General features: G+C 41.3%; 1 protein-coding gene across 1 annotated transcript; it reads right to left on the reverse strand.

Annotated features, from left to right (window-relative positions):
- Gtf2b (general transcription factor IIB) lies at positions 1-17,908 on the reverse strand. The gene is made up of 7 exons (XM_021643427.2): positions 17,347-17,908; positions 11,825-11,931; positions 4,486-4,619; positions 3,202-3,348; positions 2,940-3,069; positions 1,728-2,009; positions 1-402 (listed from the first exon to the last, which is right to left on the reverse strand). Exons 1-7 carry the CDS (start codon positions 17,364-17,366, stop codon positions 269-271), a joined length of 954 nt encoding a protein of 317 aa, XP_021499102.1. The 5' UTR covers positions 17,367-17,908; the 3' UTR covers positions 1-268.
- Between the last annotated feature and the right edge of the window lie 1,582 nt (positions 17,909-19,490).

A 19,490-nucleotide genomic window follows, 5' to 3' on the forward strand; every position in this document is an offset into this window, starting at 1 on the left:
TCAGTTTTGAAAAATGCTTTATTTGAGAATTACATATTTCAACATCTTCCAAAATACTGTTTCCTAGATCACTAAAAAGAAAGCAGATTCAGTAAGAAATTTAAATCATTAAATACGTTGCACTAGTATATACATACAGAATGCTAAGCAATAATATTTAGCTCTGGAATGCGTACCATCTTTGTCCTCATTAAAGGCTCAACCAGCATTGTGTAGGCAATGTACAAAGTTCCATGTACATAACAGTGTGACATTTAGTTGTCTCAGCTTATAGCTGGGGTAATTTGTCCACTGGGGTATCAAACTTGAAGTCTGCAGGGAAGAGATCTGGAGCCCGAGGGTAGATCAGTCTGTAGGACTGTCTGATTGTAACATCAGCAACACCAGCAATGTCTCCGATTTCTAAAAGACAAAAAGCAAGACATTCAGTTGATCTGCTCCACCTCTTTTCTCCTACCAATGGGGAAAACAGAAAAGTCCTCCAATCTCACTATTAATCTTTTTAAGATTAATAATGGAAGGAAACACAACCTAACAGGTAAAAGCAGGAGTCAAAGTCCATATTAAAAATACTAATAGTAGGCCTCTTTAAAGGTATCTTAGGAATACTGAAAGATGTGAAGCAACCCAAAGGCATGGCCCTATGGTGACAGATACTGTGTTGCTTTGGACAAGTACTGTGTTACAGGGCTGAGACAATACACCATGTGGAAAGCCCTGGGTTTTCCCCAGCACATCATAAAGATCCTGAGCCAGATGGCAAGTTTACAGCCAGCTCGGGATGTAAGACCTTACCTCAAAAACAACCCCAAAACAAACAAAAAAATGGAGACAGAACATGCACGAGGCCCCATCTTTCCCTTAGGGATGACTGACAATTGTGTCTGGGGAAAGGGGTACCTGTTGTAGATATTTTGGCTTATGATATGTACACAGGTTTTTGTTAAAATTCCAAGTTGGGGATTTTTAGTTTGTCCACACCTGATAAGTGTGGAACAGTGGTCTTTGCCAGGTGGAAGTAGTTGAATTCTGAGGACTTTGAGGGATGTAAATATGACAGCCCAGAGGAGGAAGGCAGCTGCTTGAAGAAAGAGTGTTTGCTATTGGTTTGTCCTGCTGCTGCATTTGCTGTTTGCTGATTTGCCAGTTATCTGGACTGTTGAATTTTAAATGACTGATATTGGTATTGCCCCCAAAAGAATCCTACGACCCTACCCAGCAGGAAGTGGCAGAGAGAACTCTGGCCCCTGTCTCTACTAACTTCTTTCCCTCCTACCTGGTGTTGGGGGGTTGGAAGGAAGATAGAAGCATTTAATAACTCTAAATAAAGTAGATTTCCTAAAAAAAAAAAAATCAAGGGCAACAGATGCCATTTTCTTCAGTGATGTGACCACTGATAAGCTGCCCATCCTCCAGTAAATAAATACCCCCCAAAAGACACAAATTAAAATTAAAAAAATTTTTAATTTTATTATGGGAGGAGACTTGTACATAATTCTATGCCTCTAAATAATCACTTAAAAGCAAAATACTGTTTTCACAGATGCTGGGAATAAAAACTAGGCCCTCAGGCATACTAAGCAAACACTCCTTTGGTCAGTAGGGCTATATATCTCATCCTCTTTCCTTGTTCTGAATAGTTAACCTGCTTCATGGGAGATTAAAAGTAAAACCACACACTCCGAGCCTTGCCGTCTCGCTGGCACACTTCCTGATGAAAATCCCACCTTTCTGTGTCCGCTTCTCAGCTGATGCCTGGGAAGCCATGTAAATAGCTGCTGCTGCCACAGAGATCGGGCTTCTGCCAGGAACTAAGTCCAGCTCCACCGCCTTGCGAGCTATGTGTGTCGCTGCCATCTGCACTTGCTTGGGGAGGCAAAGATTGGAGCAGAACCTGGACATAAAGTCTCCAGTTGTGATCAGATCCACACTGGTTTCCAAAGCTTTCAAAATCAGTTTAAAACAGCGGCCAATTTCTTTCTTAGAAATTCGGGATACAGCACAGATTTCTAAAAGAAAAAAAAAACTTTTTTCATAAGCCAGAGTTCATTTTATAATTTCTCTCTTTTTATTATAAAAAAAATATTCTAGTTGTAAAAAAGTCAATCAAGGCTTTAAGATAAAGCCCTAATCCTCTCAGCAATACTTCCCACGGAGCTTATTCATTCAAAATTTCTTGGTTTATATTTTCACCACACTTTAAATTTAGGTTGTATTCTTTCAAGATACAAACTTATCTAGTTCAATTTATATAAATAAGTTTCTCCAACTAATCAAAAACTTCTCTGATATTTATACATTAATCCTTGTAAGTAATGTTCTAAGGAGGAAATACTAAAGCTGAAGAATGCAAGTGCACATACACTCCGTGCATTGATCTGCATGATCACTAAATAAGCTGAAAGATGTGTGATAAACTCATCCCTCCTCATGTTGACAAAGGAAAGCTTGTGAAAGATACTCATTCGATATTGTGAGTGTAGTCTCCAACCTGGACCTGGGCAGTGAAAGTCAGTGGATCCATGTATCACAGCAACACTGGAGTAGGCTGTGCCCCTGAGTAAACACAAGCTCACAAAAGCCAGTAGATAAGTCAGAGTTTTTGGTCTGGACTTGACTCACTCACACTTAAGACCGGTGCTAGTGGTAGTTGTTTTCCTCACCAGCTGCCAAGGCAATGCCAAAAGCCACTGCAGCATATGATGTTGCGCCCTAAAGCCCACAGAATAGTCAGCTTACAGTGGGCTTGCACAGAGAATGATGCTACCTACAAAAGCAGCTTGCCAGAGACATGGCCAAGAGGACTGTCAAAGAACAAGATAACAAGGCACTGGCAAACGCTGTGTGCATGGATTACTGTGCCACGGTGAAGACAAGCACTAGCTCTTAAGTGTCAGAGCTGCCTGTCTGAGCTCTACGTGGTGCAATGGAAGTCTTACCTTTAAATGTCCTCGGAACGCCTTCTTGTCTACAGGCGATGTACAGGCAAGCAGAAGCTATCGCGTCATTAGCTCTTCCCTTCAGGCTCTTCTGCTCATATACTTGCTTGAATAAATTATTTGTTCGATCCTTCAAAGCAGAGAAACTACGTTTAATTAAGTCTAGGCCATTTAATTACTTACAGTATCAAAATTTTATGTGTTCATTAAATTATGCAAAGTAAATGTCAGAGTGGCTTAAAGGAGGTGGACAGGAACTTACAACTATATTGCGAGGGAGGTTGATTCTGTCTGCCATGGTCGTGATTTCCTTGAATGCATTCATCATCGCTCTATCAGAACTACTCATTGTTCTCCGATTCTGATACTTAGAATTGCCAAACTCATCAAAACTTGCAGCTCCCGTACCCTATAAAAGATATCATCCTGCTAAACATTTTTTAGAAAATTTAAACAGACAGTCTCTATGAAAATATAATTTACACAATCTGACTCTATATGCCCTGGGAGTCTGTCTGTGGAGCCTGTGCCTCAAACAGAAACTTCCATGAGAACATGCTTTAAAGAAACTGATTTCGGGGCTGGAGAGATGGCTCAGAGGTTACGAGCACTGTCTGTGCTTTCTGAGGTCCTGAGTTCAATTCCCAGCAACCACATGGTGGCTCACAACCATCTATAATGAGATCTGATGCCCTTTTCTGGGTTGCAGGCACTGTATATGTAATAAATAAATAAATCCTTTAAAGAAATAAAAAATTAAAATATTAAAAAAAAAGAAACTGGTTTCACAGACACTTAAGTAAATCTAAACAATTGTTCAAGAACACAGAAAATGGAATTATATGCTGTTTTAGAGCTTCACAATGGCACAAACTGTTTTTGTTTGTTTCTTTGAGACAGGGTCTCACTATATAGCCCTGGTTGGCCTATAACTGGCTATGTAGCCTGAAGAGATTTTTCTAACCCGGCCTGCTGCCTGCAGAAAACTCCAGGATTGCAGTTCAAGGAGTTTGTGCCTACAGTGGGATGTGGCCTTTGGCGGAATCGTTACTTGGGTCCATCACTGGTTCCCCATCTGGGGTAAACAGACATTCAAGTGGAAAATTCTTTCACAGAAAGTACAAAGATGGTAACTTTGACTTTGTAATTGTACCCATCTGGTTGTTTGGCTTGTGTGTGTGTTTTCCAGTGCATGAGTGGTGCCACTGGAGGCCAGAAGGGTCTCCCCGGACTGTAACAGTTTGTGAGCCTCACTGCAAATGCTGGGAATTGAACCCAAGTCCTCCAGAAGAACGCCAGTGCTATTAATCCCAGCCCAAGACTATAATTTTGATTTTATGTTCTTCCCTCCATGATGGTGAAAACAAAACAAAACAAACAAAAAAAATCCACACACACCAAAGTTGGTAGACTTTCACAATGGTAACATTGGCAAATCTTATTCTCAAGTCAAGAGTCTCCTCTGGGTTAGTGATACTTTTGCAAAGATCCTAACTTTCCCCTGTCTAGTCTCCCCTTTATAGTTCTTGCTAAGTGGAACTCGTACCTTGCCAATCATAGTAGACAAATCTCCATCACTCAGAAGAGGATTCTGAGAGTCTCCAACTCGGGATGGGTCTTTTGTTGCTTTGTCATTGCTGAAAGTTCTCCATTCAGATCCTACATCGATAACCCGGTCCCCTAAGGAGGCAAGCACAGTTACACACTTAGCCAGGACCAGGACGGAGCTCCCCATGTTAATGGTAAGCATCTCAACATGGCCACTCAGGATCCAGCTTAGATACCATGGCTTATGTGTCTGCTCTGAAGCATTTACCAACTATGCCAGTCTAGTAATGAGCTATATGTAAACAGTACTTTGTCATTATTCACATTCCAAATCTTAGAAGAAAAGATTATAGTTAAAAATAAGAGGAAAATAAAAGCTGGTATGAGAGTATATGCCTACAACCTGAGCATTTAGACAGCTGAGTCAAAATAGAGCAATCAAGGCTATACTGACTATATATACATAGGAAGACCTTACCTCAGAGATCAAAGCAAAATAAGAATACTACAAAGAAAAATAATGACACCAAATGGGGTGGTGCAAGCATTTTAGCCCAGCACTCAGATGGTGGAGGCAGGCAGATATCCACAACCCCATAAATCCCAGCCAGCCAGGGCTACACAGTCAGACTTTGTTACAAACAAACAAACAAGGAGGGAGAGGGAGAAGGAAGGAAAGGGGTAGAGAGAGAGAGAGAGAGAAATTGAGAATAAAAATTTAAAGGCAGACAGGCATACGTTTTAAGCAAAGAGGCTGTGCCTAGGTATGTGGTATCGAAACACCTGACATGAATAGGTCTGACTCGCCACTGTGTTAGTAGGAAGAGCTCTGTGTCTGGAAGTATCTCTGAAGCAGAGAGAAAGAGAGGAAGAGAGAGAGAGAGAGAGAGAGAGAGAGAGAGAGAAAGAGAGAGAGTTTTGTTTTGAACACAAAAACACATGCTGGATGGGGTGCCCATAGTAAATCTTATTGTTTAATCCTGAGAGCTATGATAAACACAGGTACCACTTTCAATGGTACTTCACAAATGAGGTTAACTGGCCAAAGATCACACAGCGTATCAGATTCCACCTTATTCCACTGAACTCTTTCAATGAATTCTGCCATAGGGCAATTGGAAACTCATCATGTTCATCTTTGCCAGCCACTGCAGTACGTTTCAGTATGGACAGCCAATGAATACAATGGCTACAAGTGTGAGACTAAGCTTGTTGTATGTTTTGGTTTATGATATGTAAACAGGTTTTTGTTAAAATTCCATGTTGGGGGTTTTAGTTTGTCCACACCTGTTAAGTGTCTCGTGTGGTGCATAGTCTTTGCCAGGTGGAAGTAGATGAATTCTGAGAACTCTGAGAGGTATAAATATTGACAGCCCAGAGGAAGAAGGCGCATAGAGGAGGAGGACAGCTTGCTGCTGGTTCATGCTGCTGCTGCAGTTGCTGTTTGCTGGTTACCTAGACTTTTGGATTTCTGGATAAGTGATATTGGTATTGCCCCCAAAAGAATCCTACAACCCTACCCAGGAGGACGTAGCAGAGAGAACTCCACCCCCTGTCCCTACTAACCTCTCCCTCCAATCTGGTGTTGGGGGGGGGGCGGGAGGAAGATACATCTAATAACCCTAAAGTAGGTTTGTTAAAAAAAAAAAAAAAATCAAAGTTAATACAATCTGCTGCTTAGCTTTGAAAAAATTATTTCATTAAAAAAAATTAGATGGAGGGATGAGGAGATAGTTCAGCAGTTAAAGGCATATCCCATTTCACCAAAGAACCCAAATTTGTGTCAGCATCCACATCAGGGGGCTCACGACCTCCTGTAACCAGCTCTAGAGGATCCACCTCACTCTCCATGGAAACTCTATTCCCGTGCACACATCTGCCACAAATAATTTAAAATAAAAATCTTATTTTTAATTACATTTCCCTACTTTTACTGTGTGCTGGGGTGGGGGGGTTGTGTGTACCATACATGTGTAGAGGTCAAAGGACAATTCTCTTTTACTGTGTGGGTTCAGGTGAATACTTAGTTTGTCAGGCTTGGTGGGAAACACTTTTATCTGCTGAGCCATCCTGGATGGCCCCAATTTTTTCATTTCTAGGCCTTATTTCCAAAGCTTTAGATATCCCCAGTAACTTCCTATTTTAAAGCCTGTGAAGCTTAGATTAGTTAATGCATATGGGAAATGCATGTAAAGTTCCTTGAAAGGAACTAGAAGTCCTCAGTGTTGTCCACTTCTTGCTATGAAAACTAAAAAAACTAGCACATGTTCTCTCCATTTCCAGTGTATGTTTGGGGGAGAGTCAGGCACTCAACTGACTCTTTCCCTGGGGCTCTGCAGCAGGTACTTAGTGACAAGGGAGAATGGAGTGAAAAGATTATTTCAATGCAGACCATGCCAATCTTTTATAGAATACATTAAAATGCACATATACAGAATAGCAACCACAATCTAAATGTAGTGATGTACTTACAAAATAAGTAAATATGTAATGAATGACTTGTTAATGAAGGCTTCTGACAAGTTCAATTTTCTCTGAACTTCCAGAGAACCTGAGAATAACCAGAGTATTGCCTGGACAATCATGTCTCAGTAACAAGAAGACCAATGAGAGGTGATGTCCCCACCTGCCACCTCCATATGCACTGAGAACAAGCAAGGAGGGCAAGAGCAAAGACCTCAGTTCTAAGGCATTTTACCATGGAGCCTAAGCATGGCTCCAAGGAAGGGCAAGTTAGGGGAGCGGTGTTACATGGTTCCCATGCACTTTACTTTCAGTCAATGAGGCCAAATTTCCTAATCGGGAAAAAAAATGCACAGACATAAGTTACTGAGGCCTTCAAACCAGAGTTAACAAATTAGAAAAGGTAAAAAGAACAATGTCATTTGCTTACACATATGTACACAAAGTTGTATGTACACAAAGCACATATAACTTCATTTTTTTTCTGAACTGTATGGTGAGCCCTATAGCTGCTTTTACTGTGCAGCAGGCCTTACTAATTTGTGTAGGCTGGCCTGGGACTCATTCTAGCAGGTGCTGACCTTTAATCCTGCCTCAGCCTTCCTGGTAGTTGGGATTACAGACCTGTGCCACCAGGCCAGGCTAACTGTAATGTTTTCAAGTGACAGAAATGGATATATCAAAAGAAGTACAGGGGAAAGGCATGCAGGTGTGCCCACATCCTTTAATTCTACCTGCATATCTGGATATAAAGCAGCAGCAAGCCAAAATGCTTCGCCTACAACATTTTCCTTTTGGCATCAAAGTACCTTCTGCTGATTGCTTTATACTGCTTTAAAAAGAAAATGGACTTTCAAATTAATATGTATGAGGTGGCCTAGTATATAACATAAAGAGAAAAACTCATCAATGAGCAATAGAGTAAACTTTTCCAAACATGTGGAATGATCTAAATCTCCATTCAAGAATCTGTGGCTTATACCAAGAGCCACTCATTCCCTTTTAGATGCAGCTGCTCACAACAGCATTTATAAGAATCAAATTTCCAAGGCAACTCAAAGGGCATTAGCATGAAAGTATAAGAGGTCCAAAATCATGCACATGAAAGAGGCAGGGCTATTCAGAAAAAATCTGAATACATAAAGGATTCCCACTTAAAATCCAAATGAGGCAGTGTTGTAAGCTTCCCTGGAAGAAAACTGCAACCCAGAATCATTTCAAGGGAAGCGTGACATAAAATAGCCCTAATGTTTACTGCAGTCTCTGATAAAGGGGAAGCCTGTACTCAACCTAGGACAGCAAGAAGCCTGACAGCAAGGACACACACCGTCAAGTATCCTAGAAACAGAAACATGCCAACTTTCCCCTTCTTAAACCCACTCGTTGATTTTTGTAAACTTAGACCTGATAGGAGTTTTCACGAAAGCTGTCTACAGCAGCACTGCCACGGACAACTATCACTGTAGCTGTCTCCATCTCTAGAGCAAGACCTTGCAGGCTTTACCAAAGGACAGCAGAAGAAGGAACTCCTACCCAGCAGCTGTCACTGCACTGCAGCATATAATCTATATCAAAGATTGGCATCTAAAGAGCATTTCATCACACTCTAAAGAGACATAAACGTCCTCTCTGTATTTTTTGAGAAGCAATAGAGAAAAATTATCAAAATCCTTCTCACAAGTTCAAAGCAGTCACCACTCCAACACCTTTTGACTTGGCAATGACTGAATTTTAGAAGAAAAGGTCAGAAAGACTCATTTCTTTTACAAACCTACTTTTCTTATGTCACTTTTAAAAATATTAATTTAAATTTAAGTAGTGAATATGATATGGCATTAACTGAAAGTGGAACTACTAATTTAAGCAGTACTAATGTGAATTCAAATTCACAAGACAGGCCATTCTTTTTTTCAGCAGGGTCGGTGGTTAAATATGTTTCGTTAAACAAGACAGACATTTACTCTACCATTCAGCTCTACTCCCTGGCCTTTATTTTCTAACAGCCATGACTGCAACTGCAAACTTACTATTTTGCTGATTACAAATCAACATTCAAGCTATGTACAAGGTCAAAGTTATGAATGAACCGATGCCCTAAATACTGTACTGCCATCTACTGTTGAAGTTCTACAGTGACACAATCACATTTTTAGAATAGTTAGGGATGGGACTAGTGCACAATGGTTTGACTCAACAGTTTCATGAAAGGAAGAAAGCTCTGCCTTATTGGCCTGCTTAGTCACCACACATCCTAAGAAGCACCAATAAAGGTCCAGTGTGATGATCCACTCCTCTCATCCCAGTAAGGAGACGGAGGCAGGCAGTCCCTCGAGTGACAGGCCAACCAGAGCTACAAGGGAGATGGTTCCGTGGGTATAAGGGCTTGCTGCACAACCTTAAGGACCTAAATTCAGACTGTGAGCACCCACTTAAAAACTTCAACACGGCCACACTCTTGTAAACCGGGTGCAGGGTGTATGGGTGGTGACCAGGGAATCTCTGAGGCTTACTGACCAGATGAACAGGAGCAAATCGAGGTCCACCATGCCTTAAGAGACTGAGGAGGAAAATGACACTCTCTGACCTCTGCAAGCATATAAACACATGCACACCACACACGAATTATAGAAAAGGCAGATAATGCCAAATCATAGCACTTCAATGTATTTTATAGTTCAAATGAACTATAAGTCAAACAGACCACTATGATACACTGAACAGTCATGTGACTGGCTCTCATGCCAAAGCAGAACGGATTTCTCCACTGTCCCAATCTGTGTGGGTCTTAGGACTTTACTGAGCAATCTGTGCACTCTGCCTCTAGACACAGTCTTTGGCTTGCTTGGCTCTACCTTCAACACTCTCTCAAAAACAAAACATCTTACATTCCTGACTGTCCCTTTTGAAATCAAGTATCATGTGGAGAACATGACTACTCTGTGGTAACTCCAGACCTAGTCTAATCTTTGTTTTTCTTAGGAAATCCTGCTGGGATCACACATTCCATGTTAATTTTCTCTGACCACTGTAGAGTGCTGACAATGGTCATGTCTGGACTTTCTATGGTCATTCCACAGTTACAGCATCTCTGCATAACAACAGCACTGCTACTTAATCAACAAACTAATTACTCCACCTTAAGAGGGTGACAAGTTTGTTTTGACATGGGTACAAGATAGTAATAAAATAAACACTATAAAATAGCGACTTGCATGCCACTTAAGTACCGCTGATTTCCACCTCCACAACTAATAATGTTTACAGTGCACCTGAGTGACAGAGCCAGGTGATAAGAGCCAGCCTGTGGTTTCTGCTGCAATTGCTAAGCAGGTAAGGTGATATGAAAACAAGTACTATGGACATGTTCCAATAAAACATGTTCCAACAAAACTTAAAAGTGGTAGCATTTTCTTGGGTCCAAAAGAAGTATTTCAATTGTTCTTGACCACTTGAAAGTATAAAAGCCACTCTGAGCATGAAAGCCATGTTAAATACAAGTGGTAGCTGTGTACTCACCCCAGGCACAATGGATCTCAATTTCTACTAGTTATTCTATAAGTTCTAAAATTCCCACTGTAAGATGATCAGTGTGGGAGGAAAAGTCTTAAATACTCAAAGCAGTAACAACAAACAAAAACTTCCCATGTGGTTTGCAGTAAGCAGCTTTCTTGGGAGGATGACGTTAAATAAGACAATTCCGTAGTACACACTACCAGCATTTGTTATAATTCCTAATAGCAATTTCATTTCTAAGTGACTCAAACTGCTCAAAGGCTGGAAATGCAGCTCAGTAACAGACTGCTTGCCTAACACATGAGGCCCTGGCTTCCTTGCCAGTACTGCAAAACAAAGTAACAAACCTTCAGTATATTCCTTCTCTGGTACTGCTGAACAACATCTTAATTTTTAGTGTCATTCTAAGGCTTTTCTGTGTATGTAGGTTAGTGACCAAATAGGTATAAAACTGAAACCTTATTTATGTTTCTTTTTGTAGCAATGGGGATGAACCAAGGGCTCTCAGTGCTAAGCACCACGAATAACTATATCCCCAGGCCTAAAAGTAAAATTTTAAGATGTTGCATATTTGAAAAATAACAATTAAAACTAGATATTCTAGATCATGATGCTGTAAGTATTAACAATCTTTTTTCCTACCAGGAACTGGATGAGGCTCAATATTATTACTCTGAAATCTACCATATTTATTTTAGAGAGCATACAAGTGCCACAAAAGTTGCACATTTATTAGTTATTTGAGTATCAATCTCTCACACACAACTTCCACTGACTCTTTAAAACTATGGATGCAAGCACTGTTAGCCTTTTCATTTCTTCTTGATAAGTTTTCACCTACATTAGAAAGCATTCACTGGTTACATATATGCAATGTACACAGTATCTCTGGAGGGTCTTACTCATTTCTATTTCTTTTTACTTTATCATAACTGTGACTTACTTGTGTGGGGTGGGAGCTGTCAAAATGTATTCATTAAAACTTTGAAAACTGTACTTGGAAGGCAGAGGCAGGCCTGATCTACAAAGTAAGTCCAGGACAGCCAGGGTTACAAAGAGAAACTGTCTAGAAAAACCAAAAGAGAAAGAGAAAGAGAAAGAGGAAAGAGAAAGAGAAAGAGAAAGAGAAAGAGAAAGAGAAAGAGAAAGAGAAAGAGAGAGAGAAAGAGAAAGAGAAAGAAAAAGAGAAAGAGGAAGAGAAAGAGAAAGAGAAAGAGAAGAAAAGAAAGAAAGAAAGAGAAAAAGAGAAAGAAAAAAAGAAAGGAAGGAAGGAAGGAGGAAGAAAAGAAAACTTTGAAAACTGTACAAAAGCAAAGTACTGTACATTATGATTTAAATTAAAACCTTAAATAGCTACTTACCTACAACTAGGCCACATTCAGGACAGATCATATCACCGGCTCTATAGTCCTCAACTAAAATTGCATCTGGATGATTTGGACATGTGACTCTTGGGAGAGCATCCAAACTACATGGAAGAAAAAAACCACATTTTTTATATTTCCCAACAATATGAAACAAATCTGATTTTATTGTTTTCTAGTAATAGGCAAGCCACAGATTTTTCAAACCCCTGATTAAGTAAAATAATAACTTAAAATAGCCAGCAACATTTACATATAATTATCTGGTTTGTGCTCTTCATTTCTCTTGTTAGAAAATAACTGTGTTTTCCTTCCTGCTAACCCCCTTACCACAGATTTAACATGACACACTAAAACCAAAACACATACGTCTACATGAACGGTACTCAGGTATGGCTGTGCTGACCTTAAGAGCTGATGGCTTCACTAAGTCCAGTCCAGAAGTGAGAAGTTTAACCTTTAAAAACTACTTTTACTGGGCATGCTAATGTATGCCTATAGTCCCAGCACCTGAGGCTGAAGTAGGATTCTTTCAGTCTAGGACTTCAGAATCAACCCAGACAAAAGACACAGATTTCTTTACAAGTTAAAAAATAAATAAATAATCAACCTAGATAACCATACATAGAAGGAACTAAATTCATATCTCTTACAGTACACAAACATCAATTCAAACTGGAATACAGGATCTGAACTTTGGGGCTGGAGAGGTGGCTCAGAGGCTCAGAGTGCTTACTGCTCTTCCAGAAGACCTGGGTCCAGTTCCCAGCACCTACATGGTGGCTCACAAACACCTGTAACTCCAGTTCCATGGGGTCTGATTGCTTCTTCTGGCCTCTGGGATCACCAGGCACATAAAATACTTTTTAAAAATACTCACACAAAATAATTTTTAAAAACAAAAGCAACAAAGATTTGATACTTTGAAAGCTGAGAATACAGGGGAAAAAAACCACTTCAAGGTATAGGTACAGCAAGGACTTTCTTAAAAGGATTCCAATAGCACAGGATATAATCCCAAGAACTTGAAAGAGTGACTGCATGAAAAACTAACCAGCATCTACATAGCAAAGGAAACAGCAGGGTCAGGAAACTTCAGAATGGGAGGAAAGCCTCTGCCAGTGACATAGCAGTATTACTATCTAGAATCTATACAGAACTCCAAAAATTGAGTACCAAAAAGGCAAACCATGCAATCAACAAAGGGACTACTAAAAAGTTGGTTCTCTTAAGGTGAAATATAAATGGCCAATAAATACTTGCCATGTATTCAGTATCGTTAGCCACTGGGAAAATGAAATTAAAACTGTTTTTTATCTCATCCGAGTCAGAATGGCCATATCTAGAAAACACTATGGCAAATGTGGGAAAGAAGAATTTTCACACACTGCTGATGGGAAGATAAAGTGTGATGGCTGCCATGGAAATCAGAATGGAGTTTTCTCAAAAGACAAACCATAGGGCTAATGAGCTAGCTCCGTGGGAAGAAGTGCTTGTTGCCACACCTGGTGACTTAAGTTCAGCCACTGGGACTCACATGGTGGAAGGAGAAAACCAACTTCCATAGGTTATCTTCTGCCGAGGTTGGAGGAGAAAGCAGAATCCCACAGGTCCTGACTCACAGCCTGGCACCCCCCTCTCCCAATACATAAACACACTAATATAATTTTTAAAAATAGAACTACATAAGACTATACAATTCCTGGGCAGATATCTGAGGGTTCTAAGCAAACACACTACACAAACACTCCTACACCCATGTTTATCTGTACTAACAACACTTATCCCTAGCTGGATAGTGGTGGTGCATGCCTTTAATCCCAGCACCTAGGAGTCACAGGATCTCTGAGTTCCAGGCCAGCCTGGTCTACAGAGCAAGTCCCGGACAGCCAAGGTTACATAGAGAAACCCTGTCTTGAAAAACCAAAATAATAATGATGAGGATGATGATGATTAAGTGAATAAACAAAAATCAGAAAAACAAGGACAGCATGTTTCTCTCGTGTGGAAGTTGTGTTCAAGTTTACATGTGTGTATAAACATATACTTACATGTAACATATGTATGCAGGAACTGAAAGGAAAAAGGGGCCTATGAGAGAGGAGGAAGTGATCTTAGTGAGGGAGGAGAGAAGAAAGAGGGCAGAAGGGAGAACTACTTGGGAGAAGGGCATCAGAAAGAAGGTGGAGGTTAGGGGAAGTAATGAATAATAAGGTGTGATGACACCAGTTTAAGAAATGACATAATGAGATCCATTATATTGCATGCTGATCTAAGAAACTATTTAAAAAGAAAAATATGGCTTCAAAGCTAACATATTTACTTAAAATTTATGGTATTAGTAACATTTATATTTATATTTGTTGGTCTGTGGTCCTATTGGTCTCCCACTCACTAAATAGCCCAGGCTAGCATCAAACTAGGAGCAATCCTCTTGCCTCAGCCTCCTGAAGTGATGAGATTATAGGGATGTGCCACAAAGCCGATTTCATGATACTAAAAAATCTCTTATTTTGTCTTGAAAAATACAATAGTTTGTGGAAGTTGATTAACCTTAAACGATTTGTTAAACAAGCTTTTAAAGTAACAGATTCTTAGCAAAAACTTAACTATTATTCCTGGAAGGTCTGAGCACTCTTCTAAAATTCATTTGACATGTTTTAATCCTACAAGCATACACCTATAGCACAAAATTAACTGTTCTGACAGTATATGAGGCTTTTGTAGTTTTGGATCGGGTTTCCCAGGCTAACCAGTATAATTCGGAATGTTTTAACTACTAACCCTGTTTTTCATCCATCTACTTTAAAGATATATTCACTTTGGTTTCTGTGTGTTCCTCCTGCATGTGTGTATGTGTACTACATACGTGTTCAGTGCCCAGAGCTCAGAAATGGCATCGGATCCCCTGGAAGAACAGCTACCGTGTGGGTGCCAGGACTTCTTCAAGAGCAGCAAGTGCTTTTAACCACAGCCAAGTCTCCAGTTCCCTAACTACCAACTAAGTCACTAAATGGAAAATCGATTAAAAAAAAAATCAAATAACCACCAAATTTACTTAATTACCTAAAACGTATCTTGAACTTTTCTAATTGGAAAAATGAGAGGACAAAAATTGCTTTATACTTATAGTTACTCTGTAAATTTATTTAAAAAACCAATGTTATGAGAAATAAAATTAAGTAGTGCATAAAAACTAAAAAGCTGCTGAACTCAAGGAAAATGTTAGCAGAATAGGGGCAGCTATCAGTAAGTGAGCAGGACGCCAACACAACAGTATATTAACAAGCGTATCAAGCCAGGTGTGATGGAGCGTACCTGTAATCCTAATATTCAGGAAGCTGAGCCAGGTTTGCCACCTAGCCAAGACTGCCCTAAACATTATCAGAGTGAGTTCCAGGGAACTTAGACCGGAGTAAGACTGTCTCAAAAGTGAAAACAAACAAAAGACCAACAAATTAAAGCAGGTTAAGGGGCTGGGAATGGAGCTCGGTGGATAATAACTATATAGAGTGAGTTCCAGTGCAGCTTAGACTACAGTCTCAAAAAGCAAAAAGAAAGGAACAAATGAAAACAGAAGAGGCAGGTAAGGACACTGGATGCAGCTTGCTGGGAGAGTGCTTCCATAACAACATACAAGGTCCTGGTTTCAGGCTCTAGCACATAAAAAAGGGAAACAAAGCCTTGTGGATATTTAAATGATAATGGAAATACCTTTAATGTACCCATACTATTTGTTTACATCTAGGTATTTGGTCTGCATGTCTGCATGGACTGGTGCCTGTGGTGCTGAGAACAGATACCCTGGAATTGGAGTTAGAAGAGTTCAGGAGCTGCCGTGTGGGTGCTGGGAATTGAACCCAGGTCCTCTGGAAGAGCAACCAGTGCTTCGAAACTACAGAACCATCTCTCCAGCCCCATACACATTTTCAGTACTCAATTTGCACAATAATCTTCATTTTAAAGATCGTGATCAGAAAGTTCTTTACTTAAATCAGAACAAGCAGCGAGCGGGCTTTCCGTCTGAACACAGGACACCAGCCAAGGCTGGTGACGATGTACACCCTCAAGGACAAACACTAAGGCAGAAATCTAACACTGACCTCTCTCTACTCCCACTGGTGGAAAACCTTGACACTCTCAGTAATGACAGTAACTTAAAGGCTAAATGATGGGCGGGACATATCTGCAATCCCACTGCTTTCAAGGTGGAGACAGGAGACTTCTAGACCAAAATGAAAACTGGCTGCCCAGAAAAATAAATTTCAAGGAATTTGTTAAAGGAAGAAGTTTAAAAACTGCAACCAGTACGTTTACTATGCGTACTATTTAAAGACTACAACTTGTGTTTCAAGAATATGGAAGTTTCTATTCCATAATATGACAAGCTGTGCCCACATATAAACACATTCAGTTTCTTCGAGAGCCATAGGAAAATAGTATTTGGGGAAGCTGAAGTTTCCCATGTCCCTACAAGGACAAAACCTGACAAAACCACACCCAGATGGAATGATTAAAACACAATTAAATTCAATTAAATCATAAATTAGAATCGGTAAACAAGAGTGCTCATATCTTCCACACAAGTAGCTGAAACCGCTCCCATACCCACCTCTCACTTTTTATAATAAACAGCAATCTTGGAGGCTCCCAGAAAGGGCCTAGGCTTCTGTGAATAATGGCTTCCTGTGGTGACGTTTATCAATTCCATACATAGTAACCACCTCAGAAAAATGTGCCAGAAGTGCAGAACTTAATTTGATACTTTCGGTACATTCTATGTTAACTAGGGACCAATTGTAATGATCATCAAAAATAGGTATACTAGGCACTCGTAAGGTCAACCCACTGGCATGACTCAGTTTACAAATATGCCAGAATACTAATATCTACCTCATAGTGGTTACAAGAGATATAATTAGGGTCTGCAAGCATTTTGCAGGTCACAAGATTAAAGGCTGTCTCCGAGAGCACGACATGCATTTCCTGTAGATATTAAGTACACTACGTTTTAAAAACGCATTAAAATGACTTCCAGCATATGTAATTAATTTTCTGGAGACAACATCTCGTTCGGAGTACGCAAGAACACTTTGGGGAGGGGAGTTAGGAAGGGGGGGGTCCTTTAGGAGAGAATGAAGCAACAAAAGTTTGTGCTTTCCTTTCCACTTCTGGGGGCCACTGGGTTGGCCAGCAGGCTACCAAGGCTGACGTTTCTCAACTTTGTAGCTGTCAGACCGACGGGGAACGGGGACGTCGCTTCCCCGGCTCTTGGCCAAGAAGGTTTCGGACCCTCAGACTGGATGGGCCGTAAGGGAGGAAATACACAGAAAACATTAACATGACACAAAGACGGTTGGGGGGTCCGGGGAGAGACGGAGGCCGGGGTGGCGCGGATCCGCGGGGACGAGCCCAGGAGGCGGCGACTCAGGCGGGCGGGGGACGCCTACCGCAGCCGCCTGGAGGGGCGTCGCCCCCGCGACACCCGGCTCCGCTGGCTCGGGGGCCGCCGCACTCACCGGCTGCTGGTCGACGCCATCTTCGCGGCTCCGCCAACTGCTCCTTTCCAAGCCGGAAGCACCACTGGCAACTAAACTGCCCGAGCCGGCCTTTTATGCGCGAGCCACTCCCGCGCACTCTGCGCCGCTACGGGTCGGGAGGTGGGCCAAAAAGTGTGCGGTGCGCAGCGACGCGGGCTTCGCGTTTCCTGGTTTTCCTTGCTGCGTGGCTGTCAGCTGGGGGTTGACGGGCGAAACTTCAAAGCCGGACGTGGTAACACACAGCTTTCATCTCAGCGCTCAGGAGGCAGGGGCTAGAGGAGCTCTGTGAGTGTGGGGGCGGCCAGGACTATAGACAGAGAGGTCCTGTCTCAAACAAATCAAAGTTTAACATAAAAAAAAAAAAAAAGTCCCAGGTTGAATCTCAGAACCCGGCTATGAGCGAATAGGCTGCATCAGAGCAAGTTCTCAAACCTACCAATTTAGAATGGGAGTTGCCCGTAGTGGCTGGCACTCTCCTGTATTCCCGCACCGAGGAGAGAGGTGGGTCAAGCCTTAGCCTGAGTCTCAAACCAAACACCGTTAAACAAACAAACAAACAAACAAACAAACAAACCCACAAAAACAAAACAGAGAGACCAGTTTGATTGAAAGGGGCAAAGCCCTTACCTCAAACCACTCCTTTCCTAGATCTGAATTTCTCATTTGCCCTGACTAAGGAATTTGGAGTAAAAAGAGCAATTAGTTTTGGTCTTCAGGAGCAGGTGTCAATTTAAGCTCTGCCGGTGAACTACGTGATTCAAGTTCCTACAAGTCCTTTACCTCAACAGTGTAGGGACAGAAGATATTTGCCTCACAAACCCTTCTGGAATTGACAGGAGATCCAATAGGGCCCGGGGAAAGCAGTCTGTCTATGTTGTGAAACAGAGAGCCTGCCCCTGCCACGACCCGTGTTTTTGTCTCCCTCCGTCATCGTTGGACATTTGGCTGAAAGCTAAGTATAAAAAAAATGTAATGAAACTGCTAACAACCGTACAAGGGCCTAAATTATCTATCTATCTATCTATCTATCTATCTATCTATCTATCTATCTACCTAGTTACTTGGTTATTTTGAGACAAGGTTTCTCTGTGTATCTTTGGCTGTCCTGGAGTCACTTTGTAGACCAGGCTAGCCTCAAACTCACAAATGTCTGCTTGCCTCTATCTCCCAGAGTGCTGGGATTACAGGCGTGGGCCTAGATTTATTAATCAGCTAAAATAGCATCAAATGAAAAGAACAAGGCAGGTCTTGTGCTTTATGTTTGTAATTCTAGCAGAGCCAGGAGGTCTGGAGTTCTGAACCGCCTTGATCTGCAGGGTGAGACCCAGTCTCAGCTCCTGCCCTCTTACCTTAACAAGGTAATAATGATACTTTCTTGTAAACAAAACACCCGGAAAAAATTTTAATTAAAGTAACCACAAGAAAGGTATCTGAGATGAAAACTCAGATATTAGTATTAGTAAGTGCTTTATGTGTTAATGGAAATCAAATGCCACTCACTAAACAGACATTGTTTGGGGGATTTTTTTTTTTTTTTGGTTTGTTGTTGTGTTTGTTTGTTTACCCTGGTTGTCCTAGAACTAACTCTGTAGACCAGGCTGGCCTCTAATTCAGAAATCCACCTGCCTCTTCCTCCTGAGTGCTAGGATTAAAGGTGTATGCCACCACCAACCAACTACAGACATTGCTTTCTTGAGCAGAATAGAAGCTACTTAGCTGAATTTGAAAGAACAGAAGGTGCTGGGAATGTAGATCAGTTGGTAAACGGCTTGTCTAGAGTGCATGAAGGCTTGGGTTCAATCCCCAGCACTGCAGAAAAACATGGTGCGAACCTGTCATGTCACCACCTGGAAGGTAGAGGCAGGAAGAGCAGGGATTCAAGGTCATCTTTGGATACAGAATGAGTTTGAGGCCAGCCTGGTCTACAGGGAAGCCCATCTGTTGTAAGCAGGCTATGCCAGGAATGCCTTGCTCTGGGAGACTCTGTTTTACACAGAGCCCTTGATTCGTTTTGAGGGAGAACTGTGACTGCAGCGTGCAGAATCTTTCCACACTGTGAGAACATATTGGATAGCAATAAATTAGCAAGGCTCAGTGGTTTCGGTGGCAGTAATTTGTCATAT

Source organism: Meriones unguiculatus, chromosome 10 (assembly GCF_030254825.1).
Source record: "Meriones unguiculatus strain TT.TT164.6M chromosome 10, Bangor_MerUng_6.1, whole genome shotgun sequence".
NCBI lineage: Eukaryota > Metazoa > Chordata > Mammalia > Rodentia > Muridae > Meriones > Meriones unguiculatus.

What these genes read in the sequence shown, in the direction of transcription:
- Gtf2b (XM_021643427.2), bottom strand. Translation starts at nt 17,366, where the DNA reads ATGGCGTCGACCAGCAGCCG. An exon ending in ATGGCGTCGACCAGCAGCCG is followed by an intron (nt 11,932 to 17,346) that starts GTGAGTGCGGCG and finishes TCTTCCATGTAG; the next exon opens with TTTGGATGCTCTCCCAAGAG. An exon ending in TGTCTACTATGATTGGCAAG is followed by an intron (nt 3,349 to 4,485) that starts GTACGAGTTCCA and finishes TATCTTTTATAG; the next exon opens with GGTACGGGAGCTGCAAGTTT.